The 22,344-nt window shown below is 39.8% G+C and overlaps 2 protein-coding genes across 2 annotated transcripts in view; both read right to left on the bottom strand.

Annotated features, from left to right (window-relative positions):
- TPCN2 (two pore segment channel 2) overlaps positions 1 to 213 on the bottom strand; it is a 30,542-nt gene extending 30,329 nt beyond the window's left edge. Inside the window, exon 1 of the mRNA XM_010563693.1 lies at positions 132 to 213. Coding sequence (XP_010561995.1) covers positions 132 to 213 — 82 coding nt within the window. The remainder of the gene's footprint in view (positions 1 to 131) is intronic.
- A 3,275-nt stretch (positions 214 to 3,488) lies between these two features.
- Positions 3,489 to 22,344, bottom strand: part of NADSYN1 (NAD synthetase 1) — an 18,979-nt gene continuing 123 nt past the window's right edge. Inside the window, exons 2-21 of the mRNA XM_010563901.1 lie at positions 22,109 to 22,280; positions 21,533 to 21,649; positions 20,606 to 20,659; positions 20,115 to 20,204; positions 19,154 to 19,205; positions 18,329 to 18,417; positions 16,766 to 16,883; positions 14,962 to 15,093; positions 14,109 to 14,183; positions 13,811 to 13,935; positions 13,537 to 13,585; positions 12,765 to 12,867; positions 11,918 to 12,086; positions 11,416 to 11,551; positions 9,831 to 9,937; positions 8,900 to 9,031; positions 8,355 to 8,424; positions 7,413 to 7,541; positions 6,512 to 6,688; positions 3,489 to 3,639 (exon numbers count right to left, since the gene is read on the bottom strand). Coding sequence (XP_010562203.1) covers positions 3,586 to 3,639; positions 6,512 to 6,688; positions 7,413 to 7,541; positions 8,355 to 8,424; positions 8,900 to 9,031; positions 9,831 to 9,937; positions 11,416 to 11,551; positions 11,918 to 12,086; positions 12,765 to 12,867; positions 13,537 to 13,585; positions 13,811 to 13,935; positions 14,109 to 14,183; positions 14,962 to 15,093; positions 16,766 to 16,883; positions 18,329 to 18,417; positions 19,154 to 19,205; positions 20,115 to 20,204; positions 20,606 to 20,659; positions 21,533 to 21,649; positions 22,109 to 22,280 — 2,150 coding nt within the window. The 3' untranslated portion in view covers positions 3,489 to 3,585. The remainder of the gene's footprint in view (positions 3,640 to 6,511; positions 6,689 to 7,412; positions 7,542 to 8,354; positions 8,425 to 8,899; positions 9,032 to 9,830; positions 9,938 to 11,415; positions 11,552 to 11,917; positions 12,087 to 12,764; positions 12,868 to 13,536; positions 13,586 to 13,810; positions 13,936 to 14,108; positions 14,184 to 14,961; positions 15,094 to 16,765; positions 16,884 to 18,328; positions 18,418 to 19,153; positions 19,206 to 20,114; positions 20,205 to 20,605; positions 20,660 to 21,532; positions 21,650 to 22,108; positions 22,281 to 22,344) is intronic.

Raw genomic sequence — 22,344 nt, forward strand, 5'->3', positions numbered from 1 at the left:
GCCGCCGCCCGCCTCACCGCCTCAGGCAGCGGCTCCCTCAGCGCCGCGGGCTCGGCCCCGGGGCACGCCGCCGCCGCCGCCGCCCGCCTCACGGCCCCCCCCGTCCTCAGCGGCGGAGCGGGCACCGCCACCGGTCCGCCAGAGCCCCCGTCGCGTTCGCCAGCTCTGCGGAGGCAACAACGGCTCCGCCTCAGCGCCGGCTCCCGCCTCCATCGACAGCAACCGCCGCGTTCCCTCCGCACCGCCGCCGGCAGGGGATGGGACGGGACCGGGGCGGGCCCCTCCCGCCCTGGGCGGCCCCCGCCCGCTGCACGTGACCGGCTGCCGGGGGAGGGCGGGAACGGCGCCTCCTCCCGCCGCTACCCGCCCCGGCCCGGCCCGTCTCCCCCCCCCCCAGCCCTCCCGGCCGGGTTTGCCGCCGGGAAAGCGCTTCGGTCAGGGCGCTGTCCCCTGACAGACCGCTGTCTGCCTCCGGCAGCAAAGAGGGCACCGTCTCCCGCCCCGGCAGCGTCCGCCGCCTCAGGAACTAGGATTTTTTTTTTAGGTGGTCGGGGGTCGATGGAAGACGTGACGGGAAGTCTGTGGTAAAAAGTGTCGGTTCTTCACCTGAACTGACGAGAGCAGATCCCCGACGTCGTTTACGATTAAAAAAAAATATCCCTCACGCGGAGTTGCGGCTTTTTTACCTCACGGCAGCTGTAAACTCGGTACCCTCGGCTGAGCATACCTCTGAGCCAGTCACTGCCTCAGGGGGAGCTGCAGAACAACACTGCGGCCCTGTGGGGGTTGGGTTTAGGACTTACGCAGAAAATAAGAGCCAGGACAGAAATCATTGCTTCCTGGTTGTATTCAGTTACTCAAATGATCATTTACACCTCTAGTCGCAGAAAGTACTTAATTTGTATTTAGTCACCTAGGCACCCCAGAAGCAACTGTGGACTTAGCTTATGCTACTTTGACTGTTAGAAGATGCTTCACTTTTGCTACTCTCCCCCTTTACTTCGTGGTCCCCTTCGTACACACTTTCACCCTTCAATTTCATGAAGCTGCAATTTCAAAAGGGTCGATGTCAGCATAATTTGACAACTCCACCCTCTTTTCTGCCACAGACTGGGAGCTATGGCAGCCTAACGATAAACAGGAAGGTGTATCAATCCCTCCTTTTGGTATTCCAACCTGAGCAGTAAAAGTAGGTCCATCCTCTACTCTTTAATTAGCGATGGGGTAGTTTTTGCCTTCAGCTGCAGAACTGATGGGTCAAAAAAATCACAGTTTTACACTGACTTCTGTGTAAGTCAGGGTACGATCCAGCCTTTTTGGAGAGCTTAAGATAAAAAGGAAAACTCCATGACATCACCCTTACCATAATAGTCATTGCTAGTAAAAAGTGAACAGCAGCAGTTACATGTTAGTTCCCATTCCCAGCAGACAGCAAAGCACTGATAAAATGGGGGTTAGTGTTGATAACAGTTGAACTAGAGGCATCAGGTGGAACAGGTACAGTGAAAATTTCAGGATAGTAAAAGGAAAGCAGCGGTGGGCTGCTACAATCTGTATTAAGCACTAGCAGGTAAGAAATAAAATGCAATTTGCACACATGCCATAACTGCCATTGCTAAGAAACACAAGTGTCCTTTCGCTAAGTGTCTGAAATCTTCAGGGTAACCACAGTAACAGGGAACGCACATCAACTTGTATTATTTTTGCTATTATTTTTTATTTGAACGAAAGCAAATGTTTCCTTTTTTCCTCTTCTGTGATTGTCAGGAAAGAGAATCAATAACTTTGGGAAGAAAAAAAAAATTAAGAAGCCTTCAAATATACAACAGATTCCTGAACTTCTGTTCAAAATTCATCCACTCCCTCTGGCTGGAAAGGGGAAGTGGAAGGACCCAACTGATAGTAAAGGAAGGCGAATCTCAGCTAGGGTTTTACGTCAGACAAACATTCTTAGTACCAGCAACATCCACTAAGGTAAGTTAGCTATGTATTTAAACGAATACTATATAATAAACCCACCAAGAACAATGCAGCATCTTCAACCCCAAGTGAATCAACTCTGTCTTTGTGGATTGTGGAAAACAAAGGTGGAGAACATGCCCTTTCGCAGACATTTTCCATTAGCACAATGTACGATCATTTTAACAAAAGTCTAGCTTGGCCTAAGCTCCCCTGCTGTTGCAGTTATAGCATTGTTTGCCCAGAATCTCAGAAATGCATTTCTTGTTTCCCCTATTAAAAGTGCACCTTTCAAATCAAATTAAGAAAAAGCAATAGAAATGGCCAAACATTAAATGAACAAGCAGAAAAGGGACTCAAGTGAAGGAACAAGCCTATCCTTGTACCTTTTTTATTGTTCGACAGCACTGGACACATTTAAAAGATCAGTGAAGTTAAAATAACTTTTTGCAAACAGTAGGTGGAAGGTGGGTAACAAACTAATTGAGCTCAAAGGAAGCTGGCTTTATACTTCATTCTGCAATACTCACTCCATTCCCAGATGTTTTACACCCAGCGAGCTTGATTCCAACAGTAAAGGGATTACGTGGGCAAGTCCAACCACTCACTGATGGCATGGTCAGTGATAACGGATCACAGCTCCTGGACAGGCAGCAGCAGAGCATATAGAAATGACAACAGTGGCATGGGTACCAAACTCGTGTCCTCTCTATTCAAGATACCATGCACCATAAAACATTTTTTATTTCAGGTACGCCAAGTTACCCTTACACATCAAAAATGCCAGGAGGGAAAAGACACCATGAGAACTTTATTCAAAATCCTTAAAATACAGCTGAGGATCTTGGAGAGCAATAACAATCAAGACAATCCCTGAACATCCTGATGAAGTAGGTATTATTCCTCTCTGAGAAAATTAAGTCAGAGATTTTAAAGTTAATTGCCACAAGTTACACAGCAAGTAGATGCAAAAACAAGAAGCTGAACTCTAATTTGGATCCAGCTAACAAGGAGACTACCCATCTGCTTCAAGTTAGACATGCTTCCAATATCTGCTGAATTAGACCTTACGTGGCCATTCAAAACACTGGACCAGTCTACATAGCCAATGCTAGATAAATAAAAACATTTAAAATAAGAACCGAGTCGATTAGCATTATAAAATTACAAGTTTATTGCAAAGTAAAATGAGTTTTTCCTCTCAATAGCACATGCCAGAACTGTTAAAATTTTATACTTTCAGCTGAATGTTACTCAAAAATCATATCCAAATTACTAGAACCAAACTTAATATTTGTATGTGTATTCACTTTCACAAAAGACTACCCTGCATTTATTTATGATTGATGGGCTTATCCAAATATTTGCAATTAAAGGCAATTAACTCCAGTAGTTGAAGAAACTTCTTAATAAATGATTCCTTAGCCAAACTATGGTTTAAGTATATTGGGAACAAAATTGAGTCAATTAAAAAAAAAAAAAAAAAAAAAGGACCTGATTACAAATACCATTTACAATGGTCATCTCAACAATTGTTTGGGTCATCTCTGCTCATCATCACAGTATACTCCAGTTTTGAACATTCTGCTTAGCAAATTAATTACCGCAGTTAAACAAGACAGCAGATCAGTCCACATCTTCAACTACAGAAATTTCTTCCTTTTTTTCTAGCTTGGATACCTGCAAGTTAAAAGGAAACTGATTCAATAGTAAAAAATAAGTTTGCGTTTAAACTCTCCTGTCTTTTCAGGCTTCCATCACAAAACAGTGTAGAGCCCAGATTTACCAGGAACTGACAGTGGGATACACTGCAGGGGACAACTGAGCCGAACAGGGTGTTCAGTTGCAGTCAAAAGAGAAGGTCAAACTTTCTTCCCACCCACTCCCTTAACCTCCCCTCAGCTGCATGCTCCCATCAGTTCCTAGTTTTTTGTCAGCTTGGTGACTTCATTTGGCTGACCAAGGAGCGAGACAAGCACCAAAGCCATCCGAGAAGCCAGGAGAGACAGGAAGGGAGGCAAGATTGCCCCTTTCACTGACAGCTGTCAGATCAGAGCAGGCCATAACCTGGAACCCTGCCTGTAACAGAGAGCCTAGAATAATTAGAATGAACATAGAAAATGCTTTTCATGTACACATACACAATTTTATAAAACTGACCTTCACTGATCTTAAAACTTAAGAAAAAGGAATTACCTTAATTAAGCTAAGCTGTTGTTAAGACTAACAATATAAATAGTTTCAGAAAGAATTCTACAAATTCATGGAGGATAGACCAAAAGCACAAAGTAAACACGATGTTCTGCACGTTATCTCTAACTCTGGAAAATTCAGTTCTACATTCCCCAAATCTATGGGCATATAAAAGGAGGGTCGTATTATAAATTCCCTGTTCTTATGTTCTTGCTTCAACATCTGCTACGGGTCATGAAAGTGATGCACAAAGATACTAAGGTTGATAAATCTTTCATTTTGACCTAACGCAGCTAATGTTGTGGTATGACCAGTAAGCACTGGAAAAAGCAGAAGACAGGCTGCAGATACGTAATCCTTGGGGGTAGATGTGCCAGCTTTCTTCTGAGCTGTGTCACAGTTCCTTCAAATTATGCCAACTATTAAAACCCCACCGAACATTTTGGCACCTAGAAATTGTTAAAGTGCGTGCTCTGAGCACACATCCTTTACCTCAGGCATAACTCAAAGGCAGAAGCTACAGGCAGTGGTACTGGAGTTCCTAGGGTTGCTCTAAACCACTAGAAATTTCATCAGCCAGGTGGAACCTTCAGCTAGGTAGAGCTGAATGACATTAAGACTCCAAGGGCAAATCCGGCAATTCACAGCAAATGCTATGATCTCAACTTCCTCTTACCCCTGTTCCTTCTGCAGCAAATACAGAGGGAATTTCGCACTCAAACAGTGGATTACTAAATTGGCTTGACTACACTACAAACATGCAAAGTAGAAAAGTACTTTCCACAAATCCAACAGATTTCTCTATCATTAGCACTTCAAACCATTTCCCTTCACCAGTGAGATCAAGCTGTAACATGACTCTTCTACAGGAAAACCTGGCATTACCTAACTAAAGGTGTTTTTTATGTCATTTAGAGTTTATGCCTTATTTTCACAGTCCTGTTACTACGCCAGAAAAAACTTAAGTGCTGATGAAGTCTCAGGAGCATAATTATCAGTGAGACATTGTCCTAGAGAGTGATTGTCTTGGGAATTACAATTGTGCTGAATATGCACAATAAGCAGAAACTCTTACAGTATTCCCTTTCTTGAATAGGGCAGATTTGACTCACATTATTGCAAGCCATTATTTTTCAGTCTTGCAAAAAGCTATGCGTAAAAATGAGTTATCAGTTCAGGTTACTGCTGAACTTTTATCAGTTCAGGTTACTGCTGCCTACATAACAGATTCTTCCCCAGACTTGACTCCCAATTTTCAGGAGTAAGTTGCAATGGCTAGTACCCTTGCACAGCACAACTGCTATTACATACAAATCTAGTTAAAGAGTGTAACAATATCCTGTATCATTAAAAGAACTTAATCACATTTACTGTAAGCATAAAATAATTATATTTTGGTCCAGACCCTACAAAAATATTTTACCCAACTCCCGCTGAGGCCAAAAGAAATTTTGTCCTGGAATTCAGTAGGAAAAAGTCCAAAATGATGGAAAAAAACCCACCATACAGAGCTACAAAAAAGCACTGCACGTGGTAGCTTTTATCCTAGGCTTCAAGGTAATAAAACACTATTACAGCATGTCTGGCATTTCACAGATGAGGGAATTAATATTTTATTACATATATAAACATATTCTTAAAAGCAACTGAGGTGTAAAATCTCTGGCAGAAAAAACTTCGAGGTGCTAAAATTCTTCAGCCCAGCACTTTTTGCCTCAAAAAAATTCATTAAAATAACATCGAAGGTGTGACTAAAAACTACAAAAAGCTAAGCACGGTTCCCATAGTTGCTTGAGCCCCTCCACACCTCACCATGCTCAAACTAAGCACTGTACCATTAGTGTTGCTGTATTAGAGCAAACATGTATTTGCGAGTCAACTGACTTGAAGGTTCGAAAAAGGTATTGCTGTAGAACTAGGTGGGAGAAGCATTCCCAATGAATTGCTACCTCTTACTGGCTCTTCCCACACAGATGTAGGTCAAGTCTTAATCCCGTGATTAAACAGATCCCTTCAGACGGGTCCTGAACTGAAACCGAAACACATAAGCTTGTTCTCCGCATTAGCACAAGACTTCATGAGTATGGGTACACCTATTAGTTTCTGGCCTCAGTTCATACATCTTTTTTCTTCTTCTTGCTTTCCTCGCAACATGACAAGCTGTACTTAAAAAACAGCCTACACTGAAACCAGAGAATTCTTACCCTCACAGTTATGAGAAAAGAACAATCACAGTTATTTCTGTAATAACTATTTTCCTAAATGCTAGTTGTCTTTTGCTAGGGATTCACTGGAACTGGGCTTGTCCCATTGCGAGGGCTTTAAATATAAAACCATACAAGAAGTAGAGGGCATTTACCTGTTTATCTATACACCTAAATTGCCAGGACCATGTGGTGTTATAAAGGAAAGGCCTCAGGTCAAATCGGTTGTCATCTGGACTGTAGTTTTCAGCATGGTAGGAAGGAGTCAGGGTGGTCATTTTATGTCTGTTAATGGAATACATCCTGAAGAAATGCTTAACCTTTGATGCCACCTGGTGTACAAAGAATATAGCTTTTAATGGGATGAAGATTCTTAGTATTTAAAAGTTTAGCTAAGAATGTGTTCTAGCTTTACACATCCATTTTCTTTCATTAACATTTACATAAATTACCTACCACAACTAGTACGAATCACTGTGGATGACCCTACATATAAGAGGCATTTAAGACCATTTTCAGACACCACCTCGGTCTCCGCACCTAGCATTTACCAATAAGGAAGTGCCTTGTAAGAAATCTAACAGTAAGCACTAGCCTCTGCAACTCGGGTGATAATCTGAACTTTTTCCTTCATGCCCAAGAAAAGAAGAACTGCATAACAGCAAAGCAGATACCTCTTCAGTGTAGATAGCCTTTCAAAGCAAGAGCCATTTTCTGCCTTAGAAGACATAACCAAAGGCTTCAAGAGTAGTTAGCCATGTGTATTTCAGAGAATAATTTTCCCCTGAGGGTATAGTTCTGAAGTAATTGTTTTCAAATTACCCAGTCACTGTTCTAACAGTTTGCAACACAGACAACAAGCTCCATTAATTTAAGAGATGCATACTAGTTTTTCCAGCATATTCTGCTACAGTTGTAGAACGAACTCTAAACACAGAATAATTAAACTATCCCTTTCAGTCAAAAGGAACTCTACTTGACCTTTTTCCAGATAGACTCTATTTTGGCAAAGATATTACATGATTTGAATTTTTTTTATTTTTTTGTGTGTATTACCTCTCTTGGAGTACAAATTTCCTTCCACATATTAATCAGCTTACAGAACATACTGTACGGTCCAGCCTTTGCAATTTTTCTTAATTTGCCATAGATTGAGAGTTCTGCATATGTCATCCCCATATCTGCCTGAAATCACACACACAGAAAGTCACTGAAAATCTTTACTATGCAAACTATAATTAATAGTTTTATGGAGCAATTACAATAACCCAGTTTAATCAAAGAAACACCAAAATGAAATTGCCAATGATCAAAAAGACAACGAGATAGTAATATTATGAGCAGAGGGAAAAAAAAAATGGAAGCTCTCTGAAATGGGAGATTTTAAATTGTTCCATGAATGTATTTGATTTGGCCAGTGAAAACATTTCTTTCCTGAGATTTGTTCATTTTCCTTTCTAGGGAGCTTAAACGTAGTGTGTATCAGTAAGGTAAGGCCAAATGAAGAAAACCACTAATTCTAGTTCAGCAACCCTTTGCTTTATCATAAAGAGTTTTACAATACCCTACCGTTAAATATCCAACAGCCCTTAGAGGTAGTTGTTAGGCTTACCAGCCCTCTCTTATCCAAGTGGACAGCAAAGAGAAGGACAGGGGAAGAAAAGGAAGGGCTTTGCCACCAGTCGTTTTAATAGCAGTAGGGCCCTAACTCTCTTTTGATATTAAGAAAATTTAAAACAAACCGAATTTCAGAACAGCCATCTTTCTAAGTGCCCCAAATATAAAATCATTCAAAAAAAAGTTAATTTGCTGTTTCGGAAACTGTTGTCAACATAGATAAGGCTGGTACGGGATAGTAGTGCCTTGTCAGCAGCTTTAAGACTGTTTACAACATGCTTGTCAATAAGCATGGATACATACAAGAGCAACAAGTTATTGGACAACAAACAAATTTTGGGATAAGGCTTACCAGAGTATTTTAAAGTCACTGCCCATTACCTCATCAGTTTGAGCCACTTGTCCATCCACCAGGGGCTCTAACTCCGCAGTGGGTGGAGCTGACATGATACTGTAAGAAAAAGGTAAAAAGAAAAACATGAATTCTATCCAGTCTCATGAGTACTAGTTAACAGACAGTCTGGTTTGTTAAAAATCAAATGCTTTATTCAAAACATTTTCAGGGCATAAGCTGCTAAAGAACTAGATAACTCTAAGTGGTACTTGCAAGTTGTTCCACGTTTAAAAAGCAATGCTTTATACCAAAAACATAAAGCATTTGGTTCAAACAGTTCCTTCAGTGGAATTAACAACACAAATGCTTGCATACAGTAACTCCTATAAGACTGGTGGTATTTTCAGCACCCAACAGTTCACATCGTGTAAACGTACACAATCATTTAAAAACAGAGGGATATGCAGAATGCTTTATTAGCATTTGCAATATTACTGCAGCTTAGCTCTGTTAGTAGAGAAAACCAAACCGTGAAGTCCACAATATGCTGCATACAAATACAGTCACCAGATATCGCTGCTTCACTACTCACCTTCTGAGGGCCGTGAGCTGAAAATTTTCAATGCAGTATTGTATGAAGTTCTTCAGATCAGTCTTGCTGATTCCACCAATGGGATTGATATCAGCACTTGAGCAATCATACTTCGTCAAGTAACCTCGGAGACTGAGCAAGAGAGGAAATTTTATATAGTAATAGTAAATAATAATGTAACATTAGCATAATATGTAATAGCTTATACTAGAGAGCACATATATGTAGTATAAAGACAGGGAGAAACAGACTGCATATTGTTAAATGTATTTATACGTAAGGGCCAAACACAACCAGCTACAACAGGGCCATTCTAAAGCCATGAAATTGCCAGGAGAAGAAAGACAATATTTTAAACAATTAGGAAGCATTACAAAACTGCCCATGCTAAGGTGATACATTTGATGCAAAACAATTAAAATACTGTCCTGACCAATTAAAAAAAATAAACCCCCAAACCCCATAGAATCAGCACACACTACTTTCACAGCTTTAGAGGTTATCAATCCTACAATCTTATGGGGATTGCTTTAATCTTCAAATAGTCAGCTCTAATAACAGTACTCCAGATTTTTAAAAATCTATTTTTCAACTCAAAGTTCACAACTTAATTCCTAATACAGTAATTGAAAATACAACAAATAACAGATTGGAAAGTTAACCTGTCAACTACACAGGCAAGCTCTACTGAAAACAGCTAAGGAAGGAACAGCATTTTATTGGAAAACTATGACAATGCTTTGGCTAAACTTCTGAAAAATACACAATTTTACATTCAGGCCAATTCAACTATTTTCAGTAATTTCACTGCTATCGGTGTATTCTTAGCTTGTTACCTCTTCTGAGGTACACTGGGATTTGGTAGAGTTGCAAGGAAATGAAGTGACCTGTTCCCAATTCACCTGGTTTTAGATTTCTAACTTTCACCAACCTTTCATCCACATTGGCTGATCCTAGCACGAGAAGTCCCCCTGGCATCCCACGAGTCCACAGTGTCAGCTGAGCAAACAGGTAGGCAAGGACCATTCTTATTCTAGCCTGCAAAGCAAAATGAAAAATAAAGCAAATTTACAGAGCAGAATAATATCTTCCCAATCACTTTTACTAATCAATTCCCAAAACAAACCCATAAAGAACAAAATGCGAGAGGGGTAAGCGTAACTGCAAGAAGGATGGTCTTGTGGAGAAGATGCCAAACACACGTAGGAAAGCCAGGTTCAATATCCGCTACTGGCACAAACTTACATGACTGAGCAAGTTTATTCTACTCTGAATTGCAGAATGGGGAGTAGTTGCCATTTTCTGCCTCCTACAAGCACTAATAAGGATCCATGAGGGATGAAGTATGCAGATAAACCATCTGTCTACCATGCCCTTTTGTGGAGTATTAGGCTAAAGGGATTTATTCACATAAAATTTGTAAGAAGTTCTCTTTGCTTTAGTCCCCATCCTGAAACTCAACTTTTTCCAAGGATGGTAATAATACTGAACAGAACTGAGATTCAGCCTCCAGCTCTAGGCACAATTGTGTGCGATGTTAAGCAAATCACCACACTCCCCTGTGACTAAAGCCTATCCCATTGCCAAAAAGCTGATAAAGGATTCAGTGTTGGCTTCCAGAGGAGACAGCTGGCTTCCTCCAGTAATAGCAGGGGAAGAAAGATCAAGTCCTCAGCTAACAAAAATTATCAAACATGATAATCAACATTTAGGCAGAATTAAAACAGAGTTGCTGGTTAGGTTGGAAGCTTTTAAGAGTAGGCCAAAAAGAAAGCTATCAAGACAACAAAATCTACAACTGGAGCCAGGGACTAGAAGTAACTAGGCAACTATGTTTTCTGTGATTCTGTAGGATACATACACCAGCGCTACCCAGGCACAGCAACAATCTGTTCTGACACAATGAAAATACATAACTGGAAATGTGTATCTGAGCTGCTTTTTATAAGCCTTTTGAACATTAAACACCTTCTGATGTAAAAAAACTTTCTACCTTCTAAAACTGAGGACATCTAGAAATTGGAATGGGTAAGCTTGACATCTCACGCAGAGCCTTTTAAAGGCTGCTAACATTCACCAGAGGAAAGTCTAGTATACATCAGCAATATTTTTGAGTCTTGAGCTGCCACAATCATACTGGACTCAAACTCAACTATTAGAATACTTTGCTGCTCATTCTCCTGACCTGGCAACTTTCTCTTGGGATGCTTTTCTAAACAGCAACTAGACCAATGCTATTGATGAGATACAGGCATGTACTATTTCCTCCTGACCAGGTTTTAAAAGACACAAGCAGTAATTATCTTGGTCTTCTCCTGAGTTATGTGGGATTGTAGATTTCAGCTGCAGCCAAGCATTTACTGGAAGCCCATGAATCTTCAGGGACACACCACAACAAGTTCAGGTTTTCACAGCAATGCAGACGAAGGGGCCCCTTGTTACTTTACCATTTTGTAGTCTTTCAAAAAAAAAAAAAAAAAAAGGGTCTGACTTGATTCAGCCTACATGAAACACACCTGCACATTCTGGAGTGCCAGGTTTTCTCTGCTGCTCCCTCCGTAGACAGAAAAACAGGGAGTTCGACCTGTCACCATGCTGAAAATTCCCACAATAGCTTTCACAGCCGCATCTATGTTCAGATTGATGTGATAGCTGAGAAGAATTCAAGCAGAAGTGACTCAACTAGCACAATCTGACTATATAAAATAGCATTAAAAAAAAGCAAAAACCCCACCCATCAAATGATGTTTTAAGGCTGCTATCATCTCAGATCTGGTATGAAGACACTTAGAAAAGAATAACACTTTCCAGAGTCTGTTTCCAAATTTCCATGTCCTTCACCAAATGCTTCTACGTTTGCCTAACATTTACACACTTATATAATAATGTCTGTAATACTCCTGCTTAACACACCTACTATTCCTCTCCTACTTTTTCCCATTTTAAGAGTTTAAAAGTTTTACATGAAAGTCTTTGCCAGAATGTGATTTTTTTTTTCCAGCACTTCTCAACTTGTACCTGCCTATTTGCTCAGCCAGAAGTTTAGCCCTGTTGCAAGTATCCTGGGAGGAGTTCTCACTAGCCATATAGCAAGTGGTAAAGACACGCTTGCAAAATTCTCGAGGATCCTCAGGGACATAGGTCTCATCATTCACAATCTTGCGCGCATCAGCCAGCACATCCGCATCTGAGGACAAAGCAAAAGAAATAGAACAAGAGTGGAAATTGTTGCACTCCTGCTATCCAGGATATGTAAGTAACTTTTATGTTTCTTGTATTCCAATTAAGATTTACACTGCCCCTCACAAATAAGACAACTCCATCATCTAACTCCCCAAACATATTTTCATATATCAAATAAAAGAATTACTGATATTGCTCCTAATTTTGAACACAGAAATATTAAATCCTTTTGTTTTATACCTTAAAGAAACTTCATAGAAAATATGATCCAATATGTACAAAGGCTTAGCTAAATGCGTATAGTCTATTTAAAGCCAGTTTCAGAGCTTGAACCATGCCTAACCATGTTTTGTAGTGCAGAATTTAATAGGAGAAAACTCTCATGATTAACTGAAATCCCAAAACTACATCAGCCAATATTTTGAACGATACTCTAGACAGAAACTAGTCTGAGTTCCACATCCAATTCTTAAACCCAAAATGAAAACTATTAAGCCAATTCAAAGAACCTGAAATCTGGACGTACATTTTTGCTGGAATTTCTGAACAGATACAAAAGGATTCCACTAGAACAACTGGGCAAGAGTCTACCATTAATGACCTCTTGCATCTATTGCACCCAGCTAATATTAACTTGTCCATAACCATTAGTAAGCATGGCTACTAATGCATATCTACTTACTTCCATTCTTGACTGCCAGGCAAACCTGGTGACACATAGAGTATACTATGCAAGCTGTAGCAGAGCTGTCAATTCCACCACTAAGAGGTAGGAGAAATCCTGCCTTGAAAATAGAGCAAGGAAGATGTTCCAAACAGCAAAATTAGAAAAATATATATTGTACCATTCACAAACATACTCTTGTAAAAAAATTACACATGCATTGTTCAAGTCTGCTTATATTCTACTGAGGAAAAACAAACAAACAAACCAGACCTAGCAAACCCTCTTAACTCTCATCGACTGGATAATCAAACAAGTAGTCAGTGTAAACCCTTTGGCTAGAAAAACTTCCAGTATGTCTTTACCCTCTAGTAAGACTGAAGAACTAATAAAAAGGATGAAATTTTTCGTATCTATTTCACTATTAAACTGAATTACTAGTTCATGTCAGTCTGCTTATTTTAAACATCTCCATTATGCCACTGAAATATTTTCCTTACTGGAAAAAACAGCATTTCAAAGAAAAAGAAATCCCCTTTATTAGGTAAGCTTGACTGTTGCTTTCAAAGAAAGCATGATCCCTGAGGAAAAGTTCTGAAGAGCATACTGAAGTCACACTTTGCGTACAGGTTTTAAGTCTGAATGAGCTACCAGTGAAAAACTCAAACCTGGTACCTTGGACTAACATCACTTTGCATTAACGACAGCACAGGATAGCAATGTGTACTGTCCCTACGGCACAGGAGATGATGTGTATGCGAAGGCAAAGAGCAAAAACAGTTGTTCTTACCTGTTTGCTGCGCCTTAAATAGTCCCAAAGCCAACATGCAGGACCAAGGCTGAAAGTACAAAATGTGCTTATTCCAACAGGGTTATGGAATAAGACCTAAGCAAGTCAAAATATTTACTGTGGTCTTCCAGTGAGATACTTTCTTTACTTAAATATAAATAAGATTTTATGTTTATCTCGTTTGTTTGTTTGTTTGTTTGAGTTTTTGAGTTTGGCTTTTTGGGGTTTTTTTAATCAAAATAATTTTCAAGCAACAGATTCACTATGTGCTTACCTGATCTCCTCCTCAGGACTATGATGTCTCCACTGGATTGGCATACAAGTAGGTACAGCTACATCATCAGAACATGACAGAGCAAAATTCACTTTTACCCTGGGATAAGGATTCACTTTACTTGCCTAAGCAATAGTACAAAAGAATTGGGAAGACATCCATTTTAATGCAGCACATACCTATAAAATATCAGATCTATAGAATACTGCAAAAATCAAGACATGCAACTACTTTTTAAATTCAATAACCATTCAAACTTGGCAGAGTCTACAAACATCACCTCCGTAAAGATTATTACCGCTAAGTTACGAGATGAAATCTCTGCTCTGTAACTTCGAACGTCCTCCAAGTCCAGCGTGGCAACCAGCACCTCCTATGGAAAGGCTTTCAACGTTAGATTAATTCTACACAAACAGATAAACAATGTTTGATAGGCCTGGACTACAAAAAATGTTGGGGAAGAAGAATGCATGCAACTGTTTTCAACACAGATTTTTATGTTCACTTCACAAGTCATTTCTGACTCAGTAGAATTACTTCCATTACAAAGCGAGCACAACTGACTCACTTCACCGAGTACACTAGGATGCTCATAAACCGCAACAAATTTATAGCGCTTGTCAGATGGGTGAACAATAGGTTCACCATCAGTTGGGGCAAAGGACAAGAGGAAAAGGCAAGAAGCATACTGGGGAAAGAGATTAATTTGACACATAATGTGAGGAAACATACAGCTTTGATGACAAATCTACTGAGAAAGGGCTCTTTGAAGTGAAGCTCAACCTATTAAACATTTTGTCTACCAACCTGGGTCATAATTAGAACACCGCAAACTTTGCCCTTTTTTTCTTAGACAAGGGAATATAAGTTAACAGGGTCTCTCCTAAACATGGTGATTGCATATGCAAACATTTTCATGAAGTTCCTCCACTGTGACAGCTCTTCCTCGCTCGCAAAAGCAGGAGAGCTACTGTAGATCAGGTCTGGGCAGTTTGACTAGGAAAAACTTTGGATCTAGTTGAATAGCATAGTAAAAATACATCTTTTTTAGTCTAGAGACGTGGACCTAGTAGCTGGAACGTCTGCATAGCGCACAAATGTAGCCATGCTAATTTCAGCTGTAAGTAGCAGCTATAGGTTGAATACATTACCACATCATCGAGTGAAAACTGGGATCCTTGTGCAACTGTTTCTCCATTCATCGAAATCATGGCACAGCCATCATAATATAGACGATCACCATCACAGCCTTTCTGGTTAGCTAAAATATATATTCCACCGTTCTAGAAGGAAAACAAACATGCAGACGAAAAAATGCTTTTCAGAATACAGCACCTGACAGAATGTTAAAAGACAAAATTATTTCTCTGTTCCTGTCCTTCTTACAATCTTCCTCTGTCTTTACATTGTGAATGATTTATGGCCGGGACTCTCTCCTGTCATTTGAAAAAGTACTTTGCATGTGATATACATGACAGAAACAAGTAATTACATAAGTAAATGTAGTAAGTGAGCTCTATCCCTTCCACACTGTTGGAAGACAGGAGTCTTCAGTTATTAGCAAGAGTCATTCCCTTAGCTCAAATAGAGAGGGCTGCACTTCTAAATTTAAATTCTAAGTTCAAATAGAGATTGAGAAAAGCAGGAAGATGATGACAGAAGCTGTGTTTGGATATCTGAGGACAGAGCAGATACTGTTAAATATAACCAAAGAACGTTGACAAAGCAGTTGTACAAATCAAACATTTTTCACAGTGTAATATACATTCATTACTTTGTTTTTGTCCCCCCATCACTGTTAGATGGGATTACAGTCTAATAACTAAATGTCTTCTCTTCTCTAAAATAAACAGAACTTTCAAAGTAGAAGAATATAATATATTTTAAGAAGATGACAGCAGGGGAAAAAAAATCCATGAAGTCTGAGTTTAAACACTGATTTCTATTTCCCCTTCCCAATAGTTACCAGTATTCCTCTCCAACATAATGTTGCTATGTGAACAGGGAAACTGTCATTTTAAGGAAACGAAAGAGACTTTTGGATGCTTTTGTATGTGCCAGGAATTTGCTGACCAAATTACAAGCTGGCAACGAGCTGCCAATTCAGTACACAATGCATATGGAGGGAGACTGTTTAGGCACAGATAACTACAGGGAGCAACCACAGCCACTGGTTGTTTGCCCTTTGTGCAGAACATGCATTCAACAACACCCTTTCAAGCTGGTTATACTCTCTATGCAGTGGATTCAGCATTTCATACTTCCAATTACTGAAAGTCAGTTACCCTGATTAACTATTTTCTATCCATTATAGGAGTGCGATATTTTTTTTCTTCAATGTCTAATGGAATTAAGATCGAGGACATCAAATACATTTTTGGAGCATCAGTCGCCAGAGCTGGGAGTTACCAAACTGTTTTAATGTATTCTGACTCTTCTTTATAAATGTGCATGAAAGCTAGATGATATAGTTGGCATGCCAGTGCAGAACTATGAGGTCCCATGCAAAGTTTCGTCAGGGAGTTCCCCCTGCACACACACAGGTAGGTTTGTATCTCCCCTATTCCCATACAAATACCAAATGGCCTCTCTTCTAGTCTGCTGCTCCACAGATCAGACAGAGCTGACCTGCAATCAAACAGCCTCTGGCATTTGGGGTCACAGAGCTGGAAACAAGTTACAGTGCTTCACATTAGAGCATGACATTTAGCAGGGTGTGCCAAAGTAGTACAGTCCCCCAGCCAGAGAGCTCTTCCCCTATAGCTGATTCAATCAGGGAAGGTAATTACAGGTAAGAAAACAAGAAACTAACAAGGACAGTCAAGGCCCCCATGCTCATGCTATGTCCTGTCAAAGGAGAGGACACTGTTTTGAAAACCAAAAAAAAAAAAAAAAAAAAAAAAAAAAAAGAGGTTCATAACCAAGAAGTTAATTTTTTTTTTTTTAAGCTTATACCTTTGCTGTGGCAGAATTCACCAAATCCACCCGGGTGTGAGCCTTCCGCAGCACATGGTGACTCCCTGAAGAGTTAGTGAAAATTTCCACACCATCAAGTCCCATTTCAATATGAGGGCTGTCAAAGCAGAAGGCAGAAAAAAATTCAGCTGGCAATACTATGCTGTGAATACTGCAGGTATCATTTAAAACCACTGACAAATAAAAATATCTATGTCATTGTCAGTTTTCTGCATGTCTTAGCTCAAACAAGGATACGACTCTCAAAAACATCTGTTTTCTTGCATGGCCTGACTCTTCTAAAGACCAGGAGTGGTCGCAGCGGGCAGAAGGGCTTTTGCTCATTCTGTTCTAAATAAAATGCCTTCTACTTTATGGAAGCTTGGGTCCCAAAGAAAGAGAGAATAAGACAGTCTTGGTCTGAAAAGGTAACATGGAGATACTCTTGCAAGGTCAGTTGTCCCATCTTCCTTCTCTCTCAGTGAACCCAAAAGCATAAAAGCAAGCAGAACCACAAGAAGGAAAAGACTTTTACTGGGTTTTGATTTTTCCACTGTCAAAAGAAAAAAATACTAAAAAAAAAAAAGTCACATCTTTGCCTGTAACGTGCCACACCTTCTGCAGTTACAAGGAAGTGAATGTCTAACTGGGAGATTTGGAAAAACATCGGGAACATTTTGTTTATTTTGCGTTAACTACAACAGCTTTCATGCAGCTGTATCTCCGCCCCCACCCCACATTAGACCTTTATGAATGGGATCTTCTTTGTGGTTGGGAAGAACTTTAAATTGTAGCAGGAACTAAAATAACAACAGGAAATATTACTTAAGGGCACTAGGCTTTGCTTTCCCTTAATGACCTTTTGTTGTTTCCTTCTGCATTGTCTTTATGCATTGTCTGATGCTTGATAAAAAATAACGCAGAAGGATTAAGCTAACAGCTAAATAGAAAAAAACATAAGTGATACATCTCAAAGTGATGTTGCCTAGAAGCCTATGCTCTAGCTTGTCAAATATAAGAGAGCTAAATTTGTCTCTTAAATGGAATGCTTTGGAGGACTTGGTCAAAGCCAAAGATAAAAAGAATAAAGTAGATAAAAAGAATAAAATAAATAAAAAGGCCTACTAGTACTCTCAAATTATATTTGCTAGACAAGATTGATAATACAAATTGATACAAAATAACTTTGTCACTTTGACCCTAGATCAAATTACAGAGATGGATCCAGAGAGGACATTTCAACACCAGGTTGAACTAAAAGCTGAACAATGTCTGGAATGAGAGCACTATAGTTATTTGTCATTTGTTTCCTCACGTCACCTTTTTCATTCCGCTTCTTCTCTTTTCTTTTAGTTTAAGTACCTAAAATTTCTTTTGCCACCCTGCATCTAGCCTAGTGAAATCTTCCCCATGATGTATTTATTGCTCCTAATTATATTTTACTTTACTGGCACTTTCTGAAAGATATACTACCTGGAAGAATAATAAGTAGAATTTTTCAAACATTTATTTCAGGCAGATCCAGAGTATGTTTTCGTTTACTTTTCATTTCTTCTCCTTTACCTGTTTGGTGCCCAGAGTTCTTCGCATATTTCTGTCCCTAGGCAGGTATCTTTGGTTGCTAGCACTGCATCCCCAAAAGGAACAGTTTCCTGAGAAAAAACAAGAACATCCTTACCCACATGTAACAGAAGAATCTATCCCATTCAAAAAGTTTACTACAAATCTAAAAAAACTATAAAATTGAATACTCACTTCTGTGAAATGAGTGACACAGTATCAATCACATTACACCTTCCTTCATTATACACCAAGCTAAAAAAAAAAGCTCTAAACTGCAAATCTCTGTACTGAAATTTTGTGTTGAAATTTCAGTAGTATTAAGATCCAGTGCTTTGCTTCAGGACAGGACAACTGCTTTTGAATTAAACAATCTACAAAACAGATACTGTCTTTTGCTAGGAATCACACTCATGTTTTAGCGGGAAATAACCTAAGTTTTAGACCCTTCTAAATCGAGAAGATTAATTTTTTTTAATTTTATTTTTTTACCTCAAAACATATACTCATTTCTAGTCTCAAGCACAGATAAACTCTGTACCAGAACTGTGCAAAATAAGACAATCTTCAAGGTCCTGTATATATAAATAACTGAGGCAAATTTAAAATGCACTTGTTTTGCTGCCAAATATTAATATGAACAAGATTAAATTATGCTCTCATTTAATCTAACTGAGAGCCATCACTGAAACCTATGAATTTGCAACATGACTGACAGCAGAATTTGGCATACTACAGTTTTATGCCACAAATTCTATTCATTTAAATTACTGAATCTGGAAGATGCTGAAGTTAAAAAGAAAAGAAAAAAATCCTTTACAAACTTACCTGTCCAGTCACTTCCTGAATTATTCTGGGTAGAAAATACTCCTCCACATGCCTAAAGCAGGTTTATAGGTTGTGAGGATTATGTAAATCACAGCATAAAAACTGATTCTAATCTCTACATTCTGTCACCTTCTAACATTGATTAAAGAAATTGCACTTCAGTTGTACAGGGCTGTGTTATGTTTAAAAAAAAAAAAAAAAAAGGACCTTCGTACTTTCTGTGAAATTATTCAGAAACGTTAAGACTATAAATTAGCAACATCCCACTTTGCTTCAGAAATGCATGCTAAACAACGCTCCATCCTAGCTATAAACTAGACCTAACAAAGAAGACACCATGCAAACCAAATACCAAATAAAAGTTTCTCTTTTTGCAGTGTTACTACGTGAGTAACGCAGAACTCATCTGGAGTTGATTGAGGTTAAGGGGACAGATGCTCAGGGGCCCTCTCAGAAATACTTTACTGAGACCATCAAGTTAGAACCGTTCTCTGATTACTGGATGAGCGCACGGCATCAGAGATGAGCATCAAGCGTCTTTTGCATCATCATAAGGTACGTAGCTTTCATCCTCTGCAGCTGTTAAAATACTGACAGAGCGCATCCATTTCACATTGTTTTCCAGTTTAATATTGAACAGGATGCAGCAATCAAGCAGATAAACACAGGCTCTTCCAATCCTGAACTGCATATAGTTAGAAAGTAGACACAAGGAAAATGACACTACTACACTGGTTGCAGGATTGTTCAGCCACACTTTTCCTTCCAGCTCAGCAATCAGAGTTTCACTGTACTTAATAAGCTTTCTAACTGAGCTTCAAATAGGTAGCTTAGCTGACTCTGTCTTGCTGCTCACCCTGTAGCAGCATTGATGGATTTCTATAGAGATTTCAATCTTTCTGCTGTGGCTGCAAACAGCAAGCTGTGTTTTTAAACACAATTTTAACAGTAGCTGGCCCACCTTGCTTTGTTCCACGGGGTAAACCATCTAAGTTCCCTGTAGTTTCCTGCATTTGCCAGTGATATTTTTGGTCTGATCAGAAGAATTTTCCTTAAAACATAAAACAGAAAGGGCGAGTTAAGACCTGATGTACAGCCAAACAAGACTAAATAAAACCACTGATCAATACCAACTCTTTTCTTCTGTTATGATGTATATTAAACAACTACTACATACAATAATTTTTTAAGTTTCTGTTTGCAGACTTAAGGTTTTTTTCCTGGAGTCTTTCAGAAGGCAGTGGAAATTTAGTTTCTACAAATTCAAAAAGGAAAAAGAGATAATGGAAAACATTAGCTGTCTCTCTAAAATTTGGCAGATAGGAAGACAACTCCATTGCTCTACATAGCACTGAAGAATCTTTCTTGAAGGCCAAACAGGTCTCTGAAAAGATACATTAATGTATTGTCTCACAAAATGCATAAAGAACTTACTTATTATAAAATACTTACTTATTTAGAAAGATCACTCGACAATTGTAGCGAACATTTCTGTGCAGAACAGGCCTGTGAAAATAAGCAGCAAAGTTACCAGTGGCTAAGCTCATTAAATGAAGTAAAAAACGGCTACAGAATCTACTTCACTGGACAAAAACTACTTTTAAGACAACACTTCTACACTGTATCACTAAAGGGAATCAAACAAAACAATATATCAAGTTTTAGCATCTAATGTTTTAATTCACGTAGTTGTTTGCAAAAATCAGAGTTACTGACCATTCTGTCGGTCTCAGACATGTCAACAACTGCCAGATCACTGGCATGCCTGAGAAACACAAGCAGGCCAGAAGAATCCCCCTGGCTACCTTATTTAATCAAACCTGACTGCCTGTGATACTACCAAGCTAGTTCAAAATAAAGCTAGCTTTACACATTCATATCAATACTAAAACAAGTAGGTGTACGTACGTTAATTTTACAGTTATAATTTAGCCCTGTTCACTGCCAGTACGTGACTTGCAACAGTTTCAGTGATTTTGACATATGGGTATGATGCTTAAAGATGCCTGTCAGTCAAAGCAAGTTACATGAGCCCTGACATTCCTGAAAGAGAGTAAATCTATGAAGCCTTTTGCATTATGTATAATACGAAGTCTTACCCATGGCAATAGGGCCCAGCCATTAAGGTTCCCAATAAATAACTGTAATTATCCTATTTCTCTCTTGAAGGGCTCAACCACCAGAAATCTCTGAAAGGACTATCTTTCAGAAAGTGTTTTGCATGTCACAGTCCTAGTCATGGTAAGCAAAAGGGAAAGCAGCGCAGTTCCTAAGATGTGTTTAAAAGTTTGGCGCAGAGCCCTTGCTATCCAGAAACACAGGAGGAGAACCATTCCTAAAGACCTACCCCTTTATCCTATTTACAGCAAAAAAACTTACATTCCCACATCACAGATAATATCTTGAGTTGCTGGAGACTCCAAAAGCTTTGCCAGAACTTGAAACGAATGCAAGAGCGTGTCAGACTCATAATAGTGATCCGAGCAGCCGTAACCACTGCGTATAAAAACATAAGAAATAAAAAATTCAGGCAACGTCAGTACCAGAGATGAGGGACCAGAACTACTCCAGGCAAGGAACACCTCATCCACACGGGCAATTTATACACAACATGCAGAAGCAGCGCAGTCAACATCATCCCTCCTGACAGCATTTAAAACTCGGTGGCACCGCTGGGATATTCCCTTCAAGAGCAGCAGCCTGGGCCTAGGCAGAATTCAAAGCACTGCAGTTTCTGCGAAGGGAGACTCGCTGAAACAGGTCACAAATTACCGGTACCGGCCACGGTTCCAAGACAAGAAAACCAATTTTCTGCTTGCAACTACAATGTTCTTCTTTCCACTGACAGCCGCATGCTTTGGGCAGTAGGGTACTACGTGCCTGATGTTCTTCCCGACCGCTCTGCGGGAATTCACCGGGAACGTCCCCCGCCCAGAACCCGCAAAGCGCTCTCACCAGATTTCGAGCTCTGGACCGAGCCGGTACCGGGCTCCTCGCCTCTTTGCGATGTCGATACCTGGAAGAACGGTCGGATTAAACGCCAGCCGGACGCTCAGGCCCGGCCTGCCCTGCCCGGACGCCCCCCGGCCGCCGGGAACGGGACCGCATAGAACAGGCCCGGTCTCCGCTGCCGCCCCGACCAGAAACCCGCGGCGGGAGGAGACGCTTCCCGACGGCCTGGGGCGGGGGGG

Source organism: Haliaeetus leucocephalus, unplaced genomic scaffold (genome assembly GCF_000737465.1).
Source record: "Haliaeetus leucocephalus isolate CR32 unplaced genomic scaffold, Haliaeetus_leucocephalus-4.0 Scaffold173, whole genome shotgun sequence".
NCBI classification, from domain to species: Eukaryota; Metazoa; Chordata; class Aves; order Accipitriformes; family Accipitridae; genus Haliaeetus; species Haliaeetus leucocephalus.